The 16,669-nt window shown below is 40.4% G+C and overlaps 1 protein-coding gene across 1 annotated transcript; it reads right to left on the bottom strand.

Annotated features, from left to right (window-relative positions):
• Positions 1-464: 464 nt before the first annotated feature.
• Positions 465-12,321, bottom strand: LOC110288175 (cytochrome P450 2J3-like). The gene is made up of 4 exons (XM_085839522.1): positions 12,110-12,321; positions 7,025-7,188; positions 2,040-2,189; positions 465-670 (listed from the first exon to the last, which is right to left on the bottom strand). The coding sequence occupies exons 1-4, from the start codon at positions 12,319-12,321 to the stop codon at positions 465-467; spliced, it is 732 nt and encodes a 243-aa protein (XP_085695648.1).
• Between the last annotated feature and the right edge of the window lie 4,348 nt (positions 12,322-16,669).

Here is a 16,669-nt window from a genome sequence, read left to right as displayed (position 1 = left end):
GGTGTTCCTGTGGAATACTTAACAATTAGAAGATGAGCTATCTCTGATTCTATTGCCTGTTTTTAGATCCCCTTCTCCGGACTAGACTGCTTTGTTGGGCTTCAGTGGGAGATGATAGGCTTAGTTCTGCTACAACTTGATGTCCTAAGGCAGATTGGTACACATGTAGGATTTCTCCAACTCTGAAGAAAAGGAAAATGGATAGTTGGGGGAGAGGCTTGTGAGGTTTGGACTGAAATCAGAATGAAAACTAACAAACTAAATTAATTAATGAAAAAAGAAGGAAAATCCTCCACATATATCAATGTAAATATTGAAATAGTTCATATAAATGCTAGAAATATTTTATATATGCTAAATTCACATATAAATAGGTTTGTATCAAATTCAAATTTTATGATATCATGTCTTATCTTTAAAAATCCCTACATCAAAATAAAAACATAACAGTTTTTGAGTCAGTCTTAGTCCAATATTCTTTCCAAAATAGGCAAAGGCAGAGAGCTTATCATTAACACCTTTGATGCCTCCAAACACAGGGTCTCATCTGCTAACTTCAGTAGCTCCTGAAACTGATTGTCTTCATAATCAAAACGTTCCCCAATGGTGATGGAACAAATGATATTGGAAACTGCATTATTGATCATGAAGTGGGGGTCAAAAGGCCATCCTGGAGGTGCAGAGATGGGGGAGGTTGGGTATTTTAAAGGCTGTATCTTTAGAGACCTGGGAGGTGAGAGACACTCAGGACTCAAAGGGAGGGACCAAAGATGAAATGACCTACAGTTGGGAGAGGGAACTTGTCGAGCACACCCCTAGTAGAAAGACAGGGCATCAAGTGAAGGATGGGGTTGCCATTACATGGTCAAAAACTCTGACCAATAATTATTCCTGTCTAAAAGAACTGCAGGGGCAAAAGTGGAGAAGAGCCTGAGGAAAAGGAGGTCCAGAGATAGGTCCAAATTGGGATCCAGTTCAATGGGAGGTCCCAAAGCCTGACATTATTATTGAGCTTATGGTGTGCTCACAAAAAGTGGACTGTCCTCTGAAAGACCCAACAAAGAAGCTGAAAGAATCAGACACAGATATTTATACCCAACCAATGGAAAAAAGCTGCTGACCTCTGTGGTTGAATTAGGGAAAAGCTGGAAGAAGCTGAGGAGAATGACTCTGTAGGACGACCAGCAATCTCAACTAACCTGGAATCTGAGATCTCTCAGACACTGGGACACCAACCAGGCTGCATACACCAATGATGAAGCCCCCAACGCACATACAGTAGAGAACTGCGGGGTTTGGACTCAGTCAGAAAAGATGCACCTAACCCTCAAGAGATTGGAGATACCAGGGAGTGGGGAGATCTGGAGAGGTGAAAACATCCTTGTGGAGATGTCTGTAGAAGGTATGGGATGTGGAGAAGTCAGAGGGTGAACCAGGATGGGGGATGAAATCTGAACTGTAAAAGAAGATTACATAAAAAATACTTTTAAGAGATACTGATTTCTCCCTTCTCTTCCTTTCTTCCTTTCTTCCTTTCTTCCTTTCTTCCTTTCTTCCTTTCTTCCTTTCTTCCTTTCTTCCTTTCTTCCTTTCTTCCTTCCTTCCTTCCTTCCTTCCTTCCTTCCTTCCTTCCTTCCTTCCTTCCTTCCTTCCTTCCTTCCTTCCTTCCCTCCTTCCTTTCCTTCTTTTTTCTTTCTTTCTTTCTATTATATTTATGAAATTTCTACTCCATATGACATAAAATTTGCACAGTAGAGGAAAATGTGGAAATCTCTGACCACAGCCCCCTACAAGAACACTGACAATACCTGAAAAGTCACATAGATAACCAGGCTTTACATTCAGCAGTTTGTTTAATGACCTATTTATGTGCTTATCTATAGCACTCCTTGGGCAGGGGCATGCTTAATGTTCACTGTTCCATCCACAGTACTCATCACTCTGTAGGCCAAAGACAAAATTTAATTAGAAAATTAATAAATATTTCTTCGATGAATGAAATGGCCAGAGGCCTCTCCACAACCCTGTGAAATGCCTACCTTTCTCCTCTGCTATGGCCTCCACAAGATGGTGAGCCTCATACTGTATACGTTGTTCTAAGCTTTTCTTCCCTAATCCAAAATTCTTGAGTATCATCAGTGTGAACCTTCTTTGTTCCTTCCATGTTTGGCCACTGGAAGAAATAATTCCTTAAAAAAAAAAAAAAAAGGACTCAGCATTATGACATTGTGTATACAGCTGAAACACACCTGAAAAACTTCATGAGGCATGCATATAGATGAGATAAAGGATAAATATGGAAACTCAAACCTATAGAAAGAAAATTCCAATGCAAGTAGCAAATATGTTCTGGTATGAAAGCTCATAATTTACTAAGTACTGTATTATATAATGTGTGTGTTGACAGGAACTTCATATGTTCATAATCAATTAGAGAAAATGTCCATTTCAGTTGGTAAACACTGAGGTATGATAATATAATGCAAAGTAAACTTAGAAAGACATCAAGTAGGTAGGCATTCAGTATTGAAATTCAAGTTTCCATGGTTCTAAAATGCCACTTTTATAATTAGACATATGAGTCTATTTATCACAATGAGTATCCAGAATGTTCTCTAGAATAAGACAGGGCACACATTTATGAGGAGGAAAGAAAGAAAGTAGAGGATAGTGTCTATAAAAATATATATTAATAAAGAGAAAATGTATTAAAAAGTTAACAAAGATGAGTACTCTCTCAGTCTCTCTTTTACACACACACACACACACACACACACACACACACACACACACACACTGTGTTTGTGGGATGGGGAGAAGGAATAAGCTGTTATACTCAACATCTTTCAATTCTCAGGGTACATGCAATGTCATGAGCCTGACTATGTCTTTCTTTTCAGAAGAATTTCCAATTTTATAAACAGGGGTCCTGGCGTCTATTCTGTGTTTACTTTCAATTCAGTCATTTATTTCCTGAAATTCTTCTTTACATTTTTAATCCTTCAGTTACATACTCTCTTCCTCATTCTTTGACAGATATTACCTATAATGTTTATTGTTTTATTTTTCTCTATCAACTCATGAAATATTGGAGTTCTTTAACACTAAGTATAAAACCTCCCCGTTATACTATATTTTGATTCAGGAAATCTAATGAAGACCAAAAATTTAAATAACCTTTTATTTATTTATTTATTTATTTATTTATTTATTTATTTATTTATTTAATTTACATTTCCAATGCTATCTCAAAAGTCCCCCACCCGCTATCCAACCAACTCCCCCACCCCCATTTCTTGGCCCTGGTGTTCCCCTGTTCTGAGGCATATAAAGTTTGCATGAGACCAATGAACCTCTCTTTCCACTGATGGTCGACTAGGCCATCTTCTGATTCATATGCAGCTAGAGACACGAGCTCTGGGGAGGTACTGGTTAATTCATATTGTTGTTCCACCTATAGGATTGGAGATCCCTTTAGCTCCTTGGATACTTTCTCTATCTCCTCCATTGGGGGCCGTGTGATCCATCCACTAGCTGACTGTGAGCATCCACTTCTGTGTTTGCTAGGCCCCGGCATAGTCTCACAGAAGAGAGCTCTATCTGGGTCCTTTCAGCAAAATTTTGCTAGTGTATGCAATGGTGTCAGCGTTTGGAGGCTGATTATGGGATTGATCCCCGGATATGGCAGTCTCTAGATGATCCATCCTTTCGTCTCAGCTCCAAACTGTGTCTCTGTAACTCCCTCAATGGGTGTTTTGTTCCCAATTCTAAGAAGGGGAAAAGTTTCCGCATTTTGGTCTTTGTTCTTCTTGAGTTTCATGTGTTTAGCAAATTGTATCTTATATCTTGGGTATTCTAAGTTTCTGGGCTAATATCCACTTATCAGTGAGTACATATTGTGTGAGTTCTTTTGTGATTTGATTACCTCATTCAGGATGATGTCCTCCAGGTCCATCCATTTGCCTAGGGATTTCATAAATTCATTATTTTTAATAGCTGAGTAGTACTCCATTGTGTAATGTACCACATTTTCTGTATCCATTTCTCTCTTGAGGGGCATCTGGGTTCTATCCAGCTTCTGGCTATTATAAATAAGGCTGCTATGAACATAGTGGAGCATGTGTCCAAAGATGGAGAAACTTTGGTTTCTCCATCTATAGTAATTGAAAGTTCGGCTGGGTATAGTAGCCTGGGCTGGCATTTGTGTTCTCTTAACATCTGTATAACATCTGTCCAGGATCTTCTGGCTTTCATAGTCTCTGGTGAAAAATCTGGTGTAATTCTGATAGGCTTGCCTTTATATGTTCCTTGACCTTTTTCCCTTACTGCTTTTAATATTCTATCTTTATTTAGTGCATTTTTTGTTCTGATTATTATGTGTCAGGAGGAATTTCTTTTCTGGTCCAGTCTATTTGGAGTTCTGTAGGCTTCTTGATGGTAAAGGGCATCTCTTTAGATTTGGGAAGTTTTCTTCTATCATTTTGTTGAAGATATTTGCTGGTCCTTTGAATTGAAAATCTTCATTCTCAACTACTCCTATTATCTGTAGGTTTGGTCTTCTCATTGTGTCCTGGATTTCCTGGATGTTTTGAGTTAGGATCTTTTTGCATTTTTCATTTTCTTTGATTGTTATGTTGATGTTCTCTATGGAATCTTCTGCACCTGAGATTCTCTCTTCCATCTCTTGTATTCTGTTGATGATGCTTGCATCTATGGTTCTAGATTTCTTTCCTAGGGTTTCTATCTCCAGTGTTGACTCACTTTGGGTTTTCTTTATTGTGTCTACTTCTCTTTTTAGGACTAGTATGCTTTTGTTCATTTCCATCATCTGTTTGGATGTGTTTTCCTTTGTTTCTATAAGAATTTGCAACTCTTTATCAGTGTTCTCCTGTATTTCTTTAAATGAGTTATTAAAGACCTTCTTGATGTCTTGTACCATCATCATGAGATATGCCTTTAAATCTGGGTCTAGGTTTTCGGGTGTGTTGGGCTGCCCTGGGCTGGCTGAGGTGGAAGTACTGGGTTCTGATGATGGTGAGTGGTCTTGGTTTTTGTTAGTAAGATTCTTACCTTTCACCATCTGGTAAACTCTGGAGTCAGTTGTTATAGTTGTCTCTGGTTAGAGCTTGTTCCTCTCCTGATTCTGTTATTCTCTACCAGCAGACCAGACCGGGGAGACTAGTTCTCTTCCGAGTTTCAGTGGTCAGTGCACTCTCTGCAGGCAGCCTCTCCTCTTTCAGAGAAGGTGCACAGATATCTGGCATTCAGACTTGCCTCCTGGAAGAAGATGAAGGCCCGAAAGAGGACCTGCCCAGAAACTGTTAGCTTCTGTAGACCACACTCTCACCTGTGCAGAGTAGTCTCGGTGGAGTCCGGGAGCCAAGATGCCTCCTGCAGATGCTCAGGCAATGCCCTAAATAACCTCTTCTGATATTAATTGTAGTTTTGTCCCAGAAGCTACACACTTCTGAGGCATGCACCTAACATAAACTTTGCCAAGTACAGGAATTTAGACTTAGCACATGTATGAATAAGATCACTATTATATTCCTGAAACTCCTAAATAGAAGCTAACACCACCACACACCTTGTTTCCTGCCATTGTTCCTTTTTCATTACTCAGTCCTCTGACATTTCTCTAAGAATGCATTTTCCTGGTGCCTGAGACATATACCATAATGACTTCTCTCTTGAAACAGTTCAGTCCAAGGCATTTTTAATGCCACCATCCCAGGCTAACATACTATTTTTTCTTCACCTTGAGTGTTCAAACTCCTTCCTTCATAGATAGCCTACAATGATAATATTTTGCTACCATACCTGTGTTTTCTAACTCGTTTCATAAATGAGCTTCAAAATGTGCAGTGTTTGATCTTCTCCTCTATCCATTTCCACTCAAGAGCTCCCCTTACTCTTATAATAAAAATTAAGAGCTGGGTTCGTTTTGCCAATGTCAACAGTTTTCACCCAAATAAATATGGTCTTCAGATACTATGTGTCCCACAGTGAGAATGATTTTTACCTATTGTTGTCACTACTAATCACTTATGCTGATGATAGTTCTTATTGCAGATAATGTAGTCAGTCATTTGCAATCAATGGTTGATTGTTTCAAGAGTTAATTAGGAAATTGCTGAAAGTGAAGTTTTTATAGTTTAATATTGTTGAAGTCTGTTTCAATTTTCAAGCACCTAACTTGATTTAATGATCTCTTTGTGCACTCATGATAGTCTATTCTAGCAATATCTGGAAGGCTAGAAATTCTGGCAGGATATGGCCTGAACGACACAGTTTAAGAAGGCATAAATAAGAAGAGCATCAGTAGGAGAAAGGTGCTTCACATCTGTTTTGGTAAGGCAGAGTGTTGAAATAGGAAAAGAGAAATGAGACACTTGTATTTGGCTTTGGATGGTACCCTTGTTACTTCCTATGCATGCCTCTGAGTTATTCTGCAGGACACATGGTATATCCAAGACTCTCTTAGAGAGAGATGATGTCAGACCTCAGATGGTTGATTTCATATGGGAAATGTAGTATCCAGCTGACTTTAAAGATAACATTGCCTGCTTTTGAATCCCTTTCCAATAACTGGGCTGCTTTCTCTAGCCTCAACCAAAGAGGATGTACCTAGCCTTACTACAACTTGATAAACCAAGGCTCATTGATATCCATAGAAGGCCTCTGTTCTTCTGAGGAAACAGAGAGGAGGGGTAAATGGGAGGGTGAGAGGAAAATAATAAAATATAACATTTGATGAAGGATTTGATTCATTGGGATATTGTAAAATTACAGACATAGAGGTACCTTTAGCATACAATACACATAGCTTCTCTTATACTAGAAACCAGCACCTCTTTCTCTTTTGAAAATTTCATAAATGTGCAATTCATCTTGTTAAAATCCTTTTCTACTCCTTCTCTCCACTTGTCAATGGAACCTTTCCACAGTTCCCCATTTTCCATCCAATTTCATGTCTTGTTTATAATAACCCACTGAATTCAATATTGCTGCCAATTAAACTTACCATTGTTTTTAAAAATACGTTGCCTTGCCACTAAAATGGGGCATTTCAAAAAGTTCTGTTCCATGCAAGTTAATGCTTCTTTTATTAAGAGTTCTCCCCTTATGATCACTGAAGGGATGGTACCAAAATCCAGGCTAATTAGGTTTCCATACTTCTTCACAAACCTGAAAAACATTTCAATTGTCATAGTTGAATGTTCCTGTGTTATTGTGTCAAGGAGTAATAGACAGGTGTGTGTTCAGTGGATTCTGTTAAGGGGTCTGTGTGCTAATGTGAATGGAGGGATGCAGCTTGGTCTGAGGAAATGTTTCTGAAAATGTTTTTTCCTCCTATGAACTAAATTTAATTTCAATTAAAATTGAATGTACTCTATAAAAAAATCAATAATATAGGTGATTATGACTTTAGAAATATTCTAACATGTACTCCTAAAAGAAGATATAAGGTTATTCAATAGAGTCCACAAATTATTGGGGTAACTTCCTGAAGAATTCTAAAGTCCAGCAAAGGCAGAGGCTCAGGCACCCATGACCTGACAAAGGCTGAGCAAAGTGTGTGCATGTACAGTTTTCATGGACTTCTTTTAAAAAAAAATCAATGGTCTGTTTGTCTAGAGAATAAGGCCATGTCCACAGCATCAGCCAGACATGAGATGTACATGTGTAAATAATGAGACAAACATGGAGGGGAGTCTGCATATCTGTGTGAGAAAAGTTACCATTATGTCATAGGAATATTTCAGTAATTTCTCCATTTGCACTCTTTCAAATTTCAATACAGTTACAATTGAAGTTTCTTCTTATACTTTTTTACATGCATTTACCGTTAAGAACCAAGAGAGCACCAGTGTTTCCCCAGACTAAATCATGAAGGCATAAATGTTTTTCTACAAAGGCAATGTCTATAACCTGGCATATAATGAAAGCAGAGGAATAGGAGCATCAGTCCTCAGACATTCAAGCTGTCTTTGTACAAGTCTGTTGTAGCAAGCACAGGAAGCTTTAGTCAAATCTATGTCATTGTAGGAAAGAATATGTTTCCTGATTATCCTTTTGCAGAATAGCCTTCCTATTTATGTAACCTTGTAATACAGTTTCTCATGTTGTGGGGATTACCAACTATAAAATTGTTTTGTTGCTGCTTTATAACTGCAACTTTCCTACTGTTACCAATTGCAATGTAAATATCTGTTATGAAAGACATCTGATATGTGACTGCAAAGATGTCAGGATGCACAGGTTGAGAACTACTGTATTAGAAGACATAAAAATGCAATAGAGGGTGTAGGCTGGGAGTGGAGACATTTCTGAAGATCTGGAGTGATAGAAGCACATAGGCTCAATAACTATAATAACTTTAATAGGTTAATAACTGTGGCCACTTGAGGCAGTTGTGATCTTTCAAGTCTAGGGCCCCCTACCTCACTGAATCCTGAGGGGGAAAAATGAGAGCAGCACTGGGAGAACCACTTTGTTTGGTCCCAGCCACCCACTGCATCTTTGAAAATGAATGGGCTTTGTGTTCCAAAGGTCAGGGACACAAATGCATAGAGACAGTCAAAAGAAAACCCTACTGATTCAACACAACCACACTCATAGAGATTTACAACTGTCAACTGAACAAGGAAAGAGATAGTATAGATGAGAATATACTTAAAGAATGGTAGAAACTTCCTAGAGGGGCAAAATACTGTGGGACCATGAAAGGCAGCCTGTTCTGATTGAGTGATGCTTACTTAGGAGACCTAGGAGAAAACTACAAGGGACAGAACAGTGAGCCACTTTCCCAGAGACAGGTGCCTGACAACGCAGAGTCCTCAACTCCATAATTCTGTATACTACAAGTCACACAGACAAATTCCTAAGCTCCTGGCATTCTAACTAGATTCCATCCTCATAGTTACCTGACAATAACCAGGTATACTCCTCCCCACAGCTACCCTGCAACTACAAGATAGCCCAGTCTACTATAAAATGGGCTGCATGGCCCCACCTTTCTCTCTTAAGCTCTCACCTTTCTTATTCTCATCTCTAGCTCTCCTTTTCCCTCTACCTTCGCTTCTTCTCTCCATGTGGTCATGGCCAGCCTCTCTCTTTCTTCTTACCTTCTCTCTTTCTCTCTGACTTTCTACAATAAAGCTCTAAAACCATGGACTGTCTCTGCTCATCAAGGCCCACCATGCTTGAATGATGGAATAGGCATTTGCCTAAAGAGCCACGTCTACCCTCCTGCCAGAAGGCCTTCTTGTGCTTCAGCCATGGACCAGACCAAGGACTCTTGACCTTGTGGGAACCACCCAGTGCCCCTCTCCCTCTGCCCACTCCTCTCTTAAGGTCCTGAGGCTGGCTGAGGCAGTTGTGATCTTTCAAGTCTAGGGCCCCCAGACATGAAAGTGTTAAAAATCACCCCCTACCTCACTGAATCCTGAGGGGAAAAATGAGAGCAGCACTGGGAGAACGACTTTGTTTGGTCCCAGCCACCCACTGCATCTCTGAAAATGAATGGGCTTTGTGTTCCAAAGGTCAGGGACACAAATGCATAGAGACAGTCAAAAGAAAACCCTACTGATTCAACACAACCACACTAGAAATAATAAATAATGGACCTGCAAGAAGGAATGATAATTATAATTTATTCTCAGATATTCTCTGGGATATTCGAGACTGAGAACCTGTTATATCTGGCCTCTGTGAGGCCCAGAGACCTCAGACTGCTCCCTATCCACCCACCACAGACTGGGTCCAAGGCTTTACCCACCTGGGGCCATATGGGGAGTGTGGCAGTCCTCTGTGTCCACCTGCCCAGAGCATGGGAACTCTGGTGGGAGGTGGGTTTTCTACAACCCCCTTTATTCCCACATGCCCACTGCCTGACAGCATACAACCCTGCCATGATGAAGCCATCAGTATGAAGCCACAAGCTTTATTAAGCAAAATCACCACAATCAATATAGAATCTAAAAACAGAAAATATTTTGAAAACTGAGAGAAAATAAATAATGTACCACTTACTTTTGGGAAACCACAAAGGTCAGAACAAAGCAGGATACTATGTAAAAGGTTTAAGGGAAGCATTTAATCAACCTAGTGTCCTATAAAAAGGGAAAAGACAGTGTGGGCATGGAGGGGGAAATCATTCTGAGGGTGGCAAAACTAAGATATTTCCTTCTGCTATGCTCCCTCTGAAGGAATGGAGAAAGGAAGTGCTTGTCATCAGAAAGAAAGCTGTGAACTTGAAGGGTTAGAAAAAAGACAGGGCCCTGGGAGCAGGAGTAAGGAGCAAAGACAAGAGACTTTTCTGTCTTTGAATTCCAGCTGCACAGGACACTTAAAAGCAGGTGTATGTCTGATGTGGTTCTCAGTGTGTGTGGAGACTACACGTGAGACAGCTGTACTATAGAGGGGAAACAGGGATCCTCTTTGTTTGTAGCCATTTTAATTCCTGTAGAGAATGGTGTTAGTAAGTCTCATTAGCTGAATGTGTCTATTGCATATAGCAAAGCAGCTGTGGGGTCAATGATAAAAATATATATGTATGGAAATAATGTATAAAATAATGTATAAAAATATGTATGGAAAGAGTGAAGATGACTACTTAAAAAGTGTTCAACAGTGAAAAACATCACAGGGATGGGGTAATGGGAGAGGAAAGAAGTGGAAATACAAACATACAATAATAAAATTAAGGAGTAAAATTTCTTATATAACAATAAGTACATAAAATGATGTACTCTTCCCAGCTAATTGTAAGAGATAGAAATAATAAATAATGGACCTGCAAGTAGGAATGATAATTATAAACATAGCCCAAGCATACTCTGCTGAGGCACAGGACAGAGGAAATTACTATAGGTAAAAAGCAATATTACACAGAAAGTTGGTCATTGCACACACAAAAAAATCTATCGATTCTAGATGTGTACAACACACACACACACACACACACACACACACACACACACACCACACACACACACATACTACACACACACACACACACACACACATACTACACACACACATGTTGCCGCACACATAAGTGTGCACAGGGAAGAATGGTAGGAGAATAAGCTGAGACAAACATCTAAACTCCCAGTGGAGCTAGAGACATCTGCGGAACTTTCTCTGTAGTCAATAAAGTCAGTAGCGAAGCAGCCATCAAGGCTGTATAATAATAATAAAAAAAAAATCAATGAAAGAAAATCATGCTATAGAAAATTCTGCATACACTAGCAAGATTTTGCTGAAAGGACCCAAATATAGCTGTCTCTTGTGAGACGATGCCGGGGCCTAGCAAACACAGGAGTGGATGTTCACAGTCAGCTATTGGATGTATCACAGGGCTCCCAATGGAGAAGCTAGAGAAAGTACCCAAGGAGCTAAAGGGATCTGCAACCCTATTGTTGGAACAACATGATGTACTAACCAGAACCCCGGAGCTCTTGTCTCTAGCTGCATATGTATCGAAAGATGGCCTAGTCGGCCATCAATGGAAAGAGAGGCCCATTGGACTTGCAAACTTTATATGCCCCAATATAGGGGAATGCCAGGGCCAAAAGAATGGGAATGGGTGGGTAGGGAAGTGGGGGCGCTATGGGGGACTTTTGGGATAGCATTGGAAATGTAATTGAGGAAAATATGTAATAAAAATATTAAAAATAAAAAAAAATTTAAAAAAGGAAATTCTGATAAAGAGAGCAGTTGTGTGTGTGTGTGTTTCTTGCTAGAATTCTTAACATATTAAGCAGATGACCATTTGCACAAACATTTGCTACAGCAACAGAGCTTCTTTATCAAGATGAACTATCAACTCATCTATCAAGCTTAATATACGTAAAAAATTTGAAATCATGCATAGTGTGTAGTTAGACCATAATGGAGTAGCACTGCAAATTGTTTATACAAAGATAATAAGATCAACTTTTTGGCATTTACCATCATGTCTCTCACACGAGGAAACAGATTAGAAACTTGCTTTACTGGATAGGTTAGCAGGTAGGCAGCATCAGCCTCCAGTCTGCCTCTGTTTCAACAGCTCAGGATCAGGTCATGACACAACCAGACACTCTCTCCATTTCTTACCGGCTGGATCTCCAAATGCAGATGTGACACATCTAAATCAAACTGAAACAAGTTGCCCATAAATGGCAGGCGCCATGGTCCAGGAGGGTAGTTCTTGGGGTGCCTGTTTTTGATGTAGTCAACCAGGAGCAGCAAGGTGAGAGCAGCCAGCAGGAGAGTCCAGAGATGGATTTCGGAGCAGATGTTAGCCACCAGGCAACCCATAGTAGCAAACATGGTGAGAGTCTGATCTGGACCAATCCCCTGACAGTACTTTTAGACCTGTGCTAAGTTCTACCTTGTTCCTTGTTACCCAAGCCTGCCTATCTTTCTGGAAGTATTTGTTCTCTTCTGGTACATTCACCCTATCCCTATTGGCCCTGCCTCCTCTTTGTTCTCTGCCAGTCTTCTGCAACGAAGAATATGGCATGAAGTGTGCCCTCTGCTCCTGTGCACCTTTACCCAAACTACTCTGCCCTGCACTCTCAAGTTTTGTTCTGGTGTGCTCTGCTCTGCTTCTTCCCCCAACTCATGCCTATCTGCAGCTACTGTGTCTCCCACTCCTATATTACAGACACTATGTTCTGTTCCCAAACAGTCACACTCAACATAGTTTAAAAGTATTGACTAAATGTTTGAAATTATGGTCTTACTGCAGACAGGGGCCAATCATGGTGATATCTGTGGGCTGTGCTGCTGCTAAAGGCCACATTAGAGTCTGTGATCATGCTACATCCTTGGACCATATTGATGTCCATGCCCCTGGTTACAACTGAACACCATGTGGATTAAATGCCCCTTTTCTATGCTGAGTCCTGAAGTCATGTTAAGGACTACAGGCTGGGTTGCCACCAGGGACCATACTGGTATACATGGCCCCTGTTCCCAGAAGGTCATAGTAACATCCATGGTCTGTATTGTTACCAAGGGCTATAATGGTGTCTGTGGCCCTTGCTGTGGCACAGAGCCCTGTTGATTTCTATATTCTGTACCGAGATCAGTGACCATGCTTGTGACCCTGGCACATGCTGACACCAGTAGCCACGAGGATGTCTGTGGTTCACGTTGCCACCTGAAACCATGTGGAAATCTATGATCCATGCTATTACTGACTGTGAAGGGGAAGGAAGTTGCTTCTGCAGAGGAATGGATGATTGCGGGCTTGTGGTTAAGAAAGATGGAGCTGTGATGAAAGGATGGACCATCTAGAGACTGCCATATCCAGGGATCCATCCCATAATCAGCTTCCAAATGCTGACACCATTGCATACACTAGCAAGATTTTGCTGAAAGGACCCAGATATAGCTGTCTCTTGTGAGACTATGCCGGGGCCTAGCAAACACAGAAGTGGATGCTCACAGTCAGCTATTGGATGGATCACAGGGCTCTCAATGGAGAAGCTAGAGAAAGTACCCAAGGATCTGCAACCCTATAGGGGGAACAACATTATGAACTAACCAGTACCCCGGAGCTCTTGTCTCTAGCTGCATATGTATAGAAAGATGGCCTAGTCGGCCATCACTGGAAAGAGAGGCCCATTGGACTTGCAAACTTTATATGCCCCAGTACAGGGGAATGCCAGGGCCAGGGGAATGGGAATGGGTGGGTAGGGAAGTGGGGGGGGGTATGGGGGACTTTTGGGACAGCATTGGAAATGTAATTGAGGAAAATACGTAATAAAAAAAGAAAGAAAGATAGAAGGATGCTGTGATAAACCGTATACCTATTCCCTCTTAAAGAAAATCAACAGAATAGATAAGAATTCCTTAAGAGAACTCTTAAAAGTCAGATAAAAATTCTGAAGTGTAACTCTAAACAATTGATGGCTTCTGGTTGGGGTGATCGTAGGGGTGGGGAGGGGCCAACTTTTCTTTAAGGAGCTTTTCAATGTGGGTTATACTATATAGTGGTGAATATATGGGAAAGAGAAAATGGGCCTTTTTTCCCTTTTATGTTCCCCACCCCGGGAAGGTCAAAATCATGGAGGGTAAACCTGAGAAGCCTGGCAAGTGGGTTTAATTTGAGTGCATTATATGAAATTACAAATATCCAATAAAAATATTATTTTGGAAGTATTGGAAGGCCTGTTGAAAGTGGTTGCTCTTTCAGAAAGTAATTTCTTCTAAGCCTTTGTGTGGCTCTGGGAATCATGATTTGCATACCACAAGGCTTCTGGATTGTAAACCAATTTCTCCAGTGCTGGCAACCTTCCCATGAAGTAAGATTTCTACGGACAGTTACAACTTGTATTTCTGGGTTCTGATATTATGCCAGAGGTCTCTATAACTGAGCTTCCTCCCTCTATGTTTTCTTATTTTTCTTTTTTTATAAATCTTTTTTTAATGATTTTTATTACGTATTTTTCTCAATTACATTTCCAATGCTATCCCAAAAGTCCCCCATACCCTCCACCCCCACTTCCCTACCCACCCATTCCCATTTTTTTGGCCCTGGCGTTCCCCTGTACTGGGGCATATAAAGTTTGCATGTCCAATGGGCCTCTCTTTCCAGTGATGGCCTACTAGGCCATCTTTTGATACATATGCAGCTAGAGTCAAGAGCTCCTGGGTACTGGTTAGTTCATAATGTTGTTCCAAATATAGGGTTGCAGATCCCTTTAGCTCCTTGGGTACTTTCTCTAGCTCCTCCATTGGTAGCACTAGGATCCATCCAATAGCTGACTGTGAGCATCCACTTCTGTGTTTGCTAGGCCCTGGCATAGTCTCACAAGAGACAGCTATATCTGGGTCCTTTCAGCAAAATCTTGCTAGTGTATGCAATGGTGTCAGCCTTTGGAAGCTGATTATGGGATGGATCCCTGAATATGGCAGTCTCTAGATGGTCCATCCTTTTGTCACAGCTCCAAACTTTGTCTCTGTAACTCCTTCCATGGGTGTTTTGTTCCCATTTCTAAGAAGGGGCACAGAGTCCACACTTTGGTCTTCATTCTTTTTGAGTTTCATGTGTTTAGCAAATTATATCTTATATCTTGGGTATCCTAAGTTTTGGGCTAATATTCAATTATCAGTGAGTACATATTGTGTGAGTTCCTTTGGGATTGTGTTACCTCACTCAGGATGATGCCCTCCAGGTCCATCCATTTGCCTAGGAATTTCATAAATTCATTCTTTTTAATAGCTGAGTAGTACTCCATTGTGTAAATGTGCCACATTTTCTGTATCCATTCCTCTGTTGAGGGGCATCTGGGTTCTTTCCAGCTTCTGATTATTATAAATAAGGCTGCTATGAACATAGTGGAGCATGTGTCCTTCTTACCGGTTGGGACATCTTCTGGATATATGCCCAAGAGAGGTATTGCTGGATCCTCCGGTAGTACTATGTCCAATTTTCTAAGGAACTACCAGACTGATTTCCAGAGTGGTTGTACAAGCTTGCAATCCCACCAACAATGGAGGAGTGTTTCTCTTTCTCCACATCCTCGCCAGCATCTGCTGTCACTTGAATTTTTGATATTAGCCATTTTGACTGGTGTGAGGTGGAATCTCAGGGTTGTTTTGATTTGCATTTCCCAGATGATTAAGGATGTTGAACAATTTTTCAGGTGCTTCTCTGCCATTCGGTATTCCTCAGGTGAGAATTCTTTGTTCAGTTCTTAGCCACATTTTTTAATGGGTTTATTTGATTTTCTGGAGTCCACCTTCTTGAGTCCTTTATATATATTGGATATTAGTCCCCTTCCACCAGAGAACTCCCAAACCTGATAAACAGCTTCGGTGAAGTAGCTGGATATAAAATTAACTCAAACAAATCAATGGCCTTTCTCTACACAAAGAATAAACAGGCTGAGAAAGAAATTAGGGAAACAACACCCTTCTCAATAGTCACAAATAATATAAAATATCTTGGCGTGACTCTAACTAAGGAAGTGAAAGATCTGTATAATAAAAACTTCAAGTCTCTGAAGAAAGAAATTAAAGAAGATCTCAGAAGATGGAAAGATCTTCCATGCTCATGGATTGGCAGGATCAACATTGTAAAAATGGCTATCTTGCCAAAAGCAATCTACAGATTCAATGCAATCCCCATCAAAATTCCAACTCAATTCTTCAACGAATTAGAAAGAGCAATCTGCAAATTCATCTGGAATAACAAAAAACCTAGGATAGCAAAATCTCTTCTCAAGGATAAAAGAACCTCTGGTGGAATCACCATGCCTGACCTAAAGCTTTACTACAGAGCAATTGTGATAAAAACTTCATGGTACTGGTATAGTGACAGACAAGTAGACCAATGGAATAGAATTGAAGACCCAGAAATGAACCCACACACCTATGGTCACTTGATCTTCGACAAGGGAGCTAAAACCATCCAGTGGAAGAAAGACAGCATTTTCAACAAATGGTGCTGGCACAACTGATTGTAATCTTGTAGAAGATTGCGAATTGATCCATTTCTATCTCTTTGTACTAAGGTCAAATCTAAGTGGATCAAGGAACTTCACATAAAACCAGAGACACTGAAACTTATAGAGGAGAAAGTGGGGAAAAGCCTTGAAGATATGGGCACAGAGGAAAAATTCCTGTATCAAACAGCAATGGCTTGTGCTATAAGATCGAGAATTGA

This window comes from Mus caroli, unplaced genomic scaffold (genome assembly GCF_978045245.1).
Source record: "Mus caroli unplaced genomic scaffold, Mus_caroli_1 scaffold_6, whole genome shotgun sequence".
Classification (NCBI taxonomy): domain Eukaryota; kingdom Metazoa; phylum Chordata; class Mammalia; order Rodentia; family Muridae; genus Mus; species Mus caroli.
This window is presented reverse-complemented; position numbering and strand designations above follow the sequence as displayed.

What these genes read in the sequence shown, in the direction of transcription:
- LOC110288175 (XM_085839522.1), bottom strand. Translation starts at nt 12,321, where the DNA reads ATGTTTGCTACTATGGGTTGCCTGGTGGCTAACATCTGCTCCGAAATC. An exon ending in CATCTGCATTTGGAGATCCA is followed by an intron (nt 7,189 to 12,109) that starts GCCGGTAAGAAA and finishes AATGTTTTTCAG; the next exon opens with GTTTGTGAAGAAGTATGGAA. An exon ending in ACGTATTTTTAAAAACAATG is followed by an intron (nt 2,190 to 7,024) that starts GTAAGTTTAATT and finishes TTTTTTTTTAAG; the next exon opens with GAATTATTTCTTCCAGTGGC.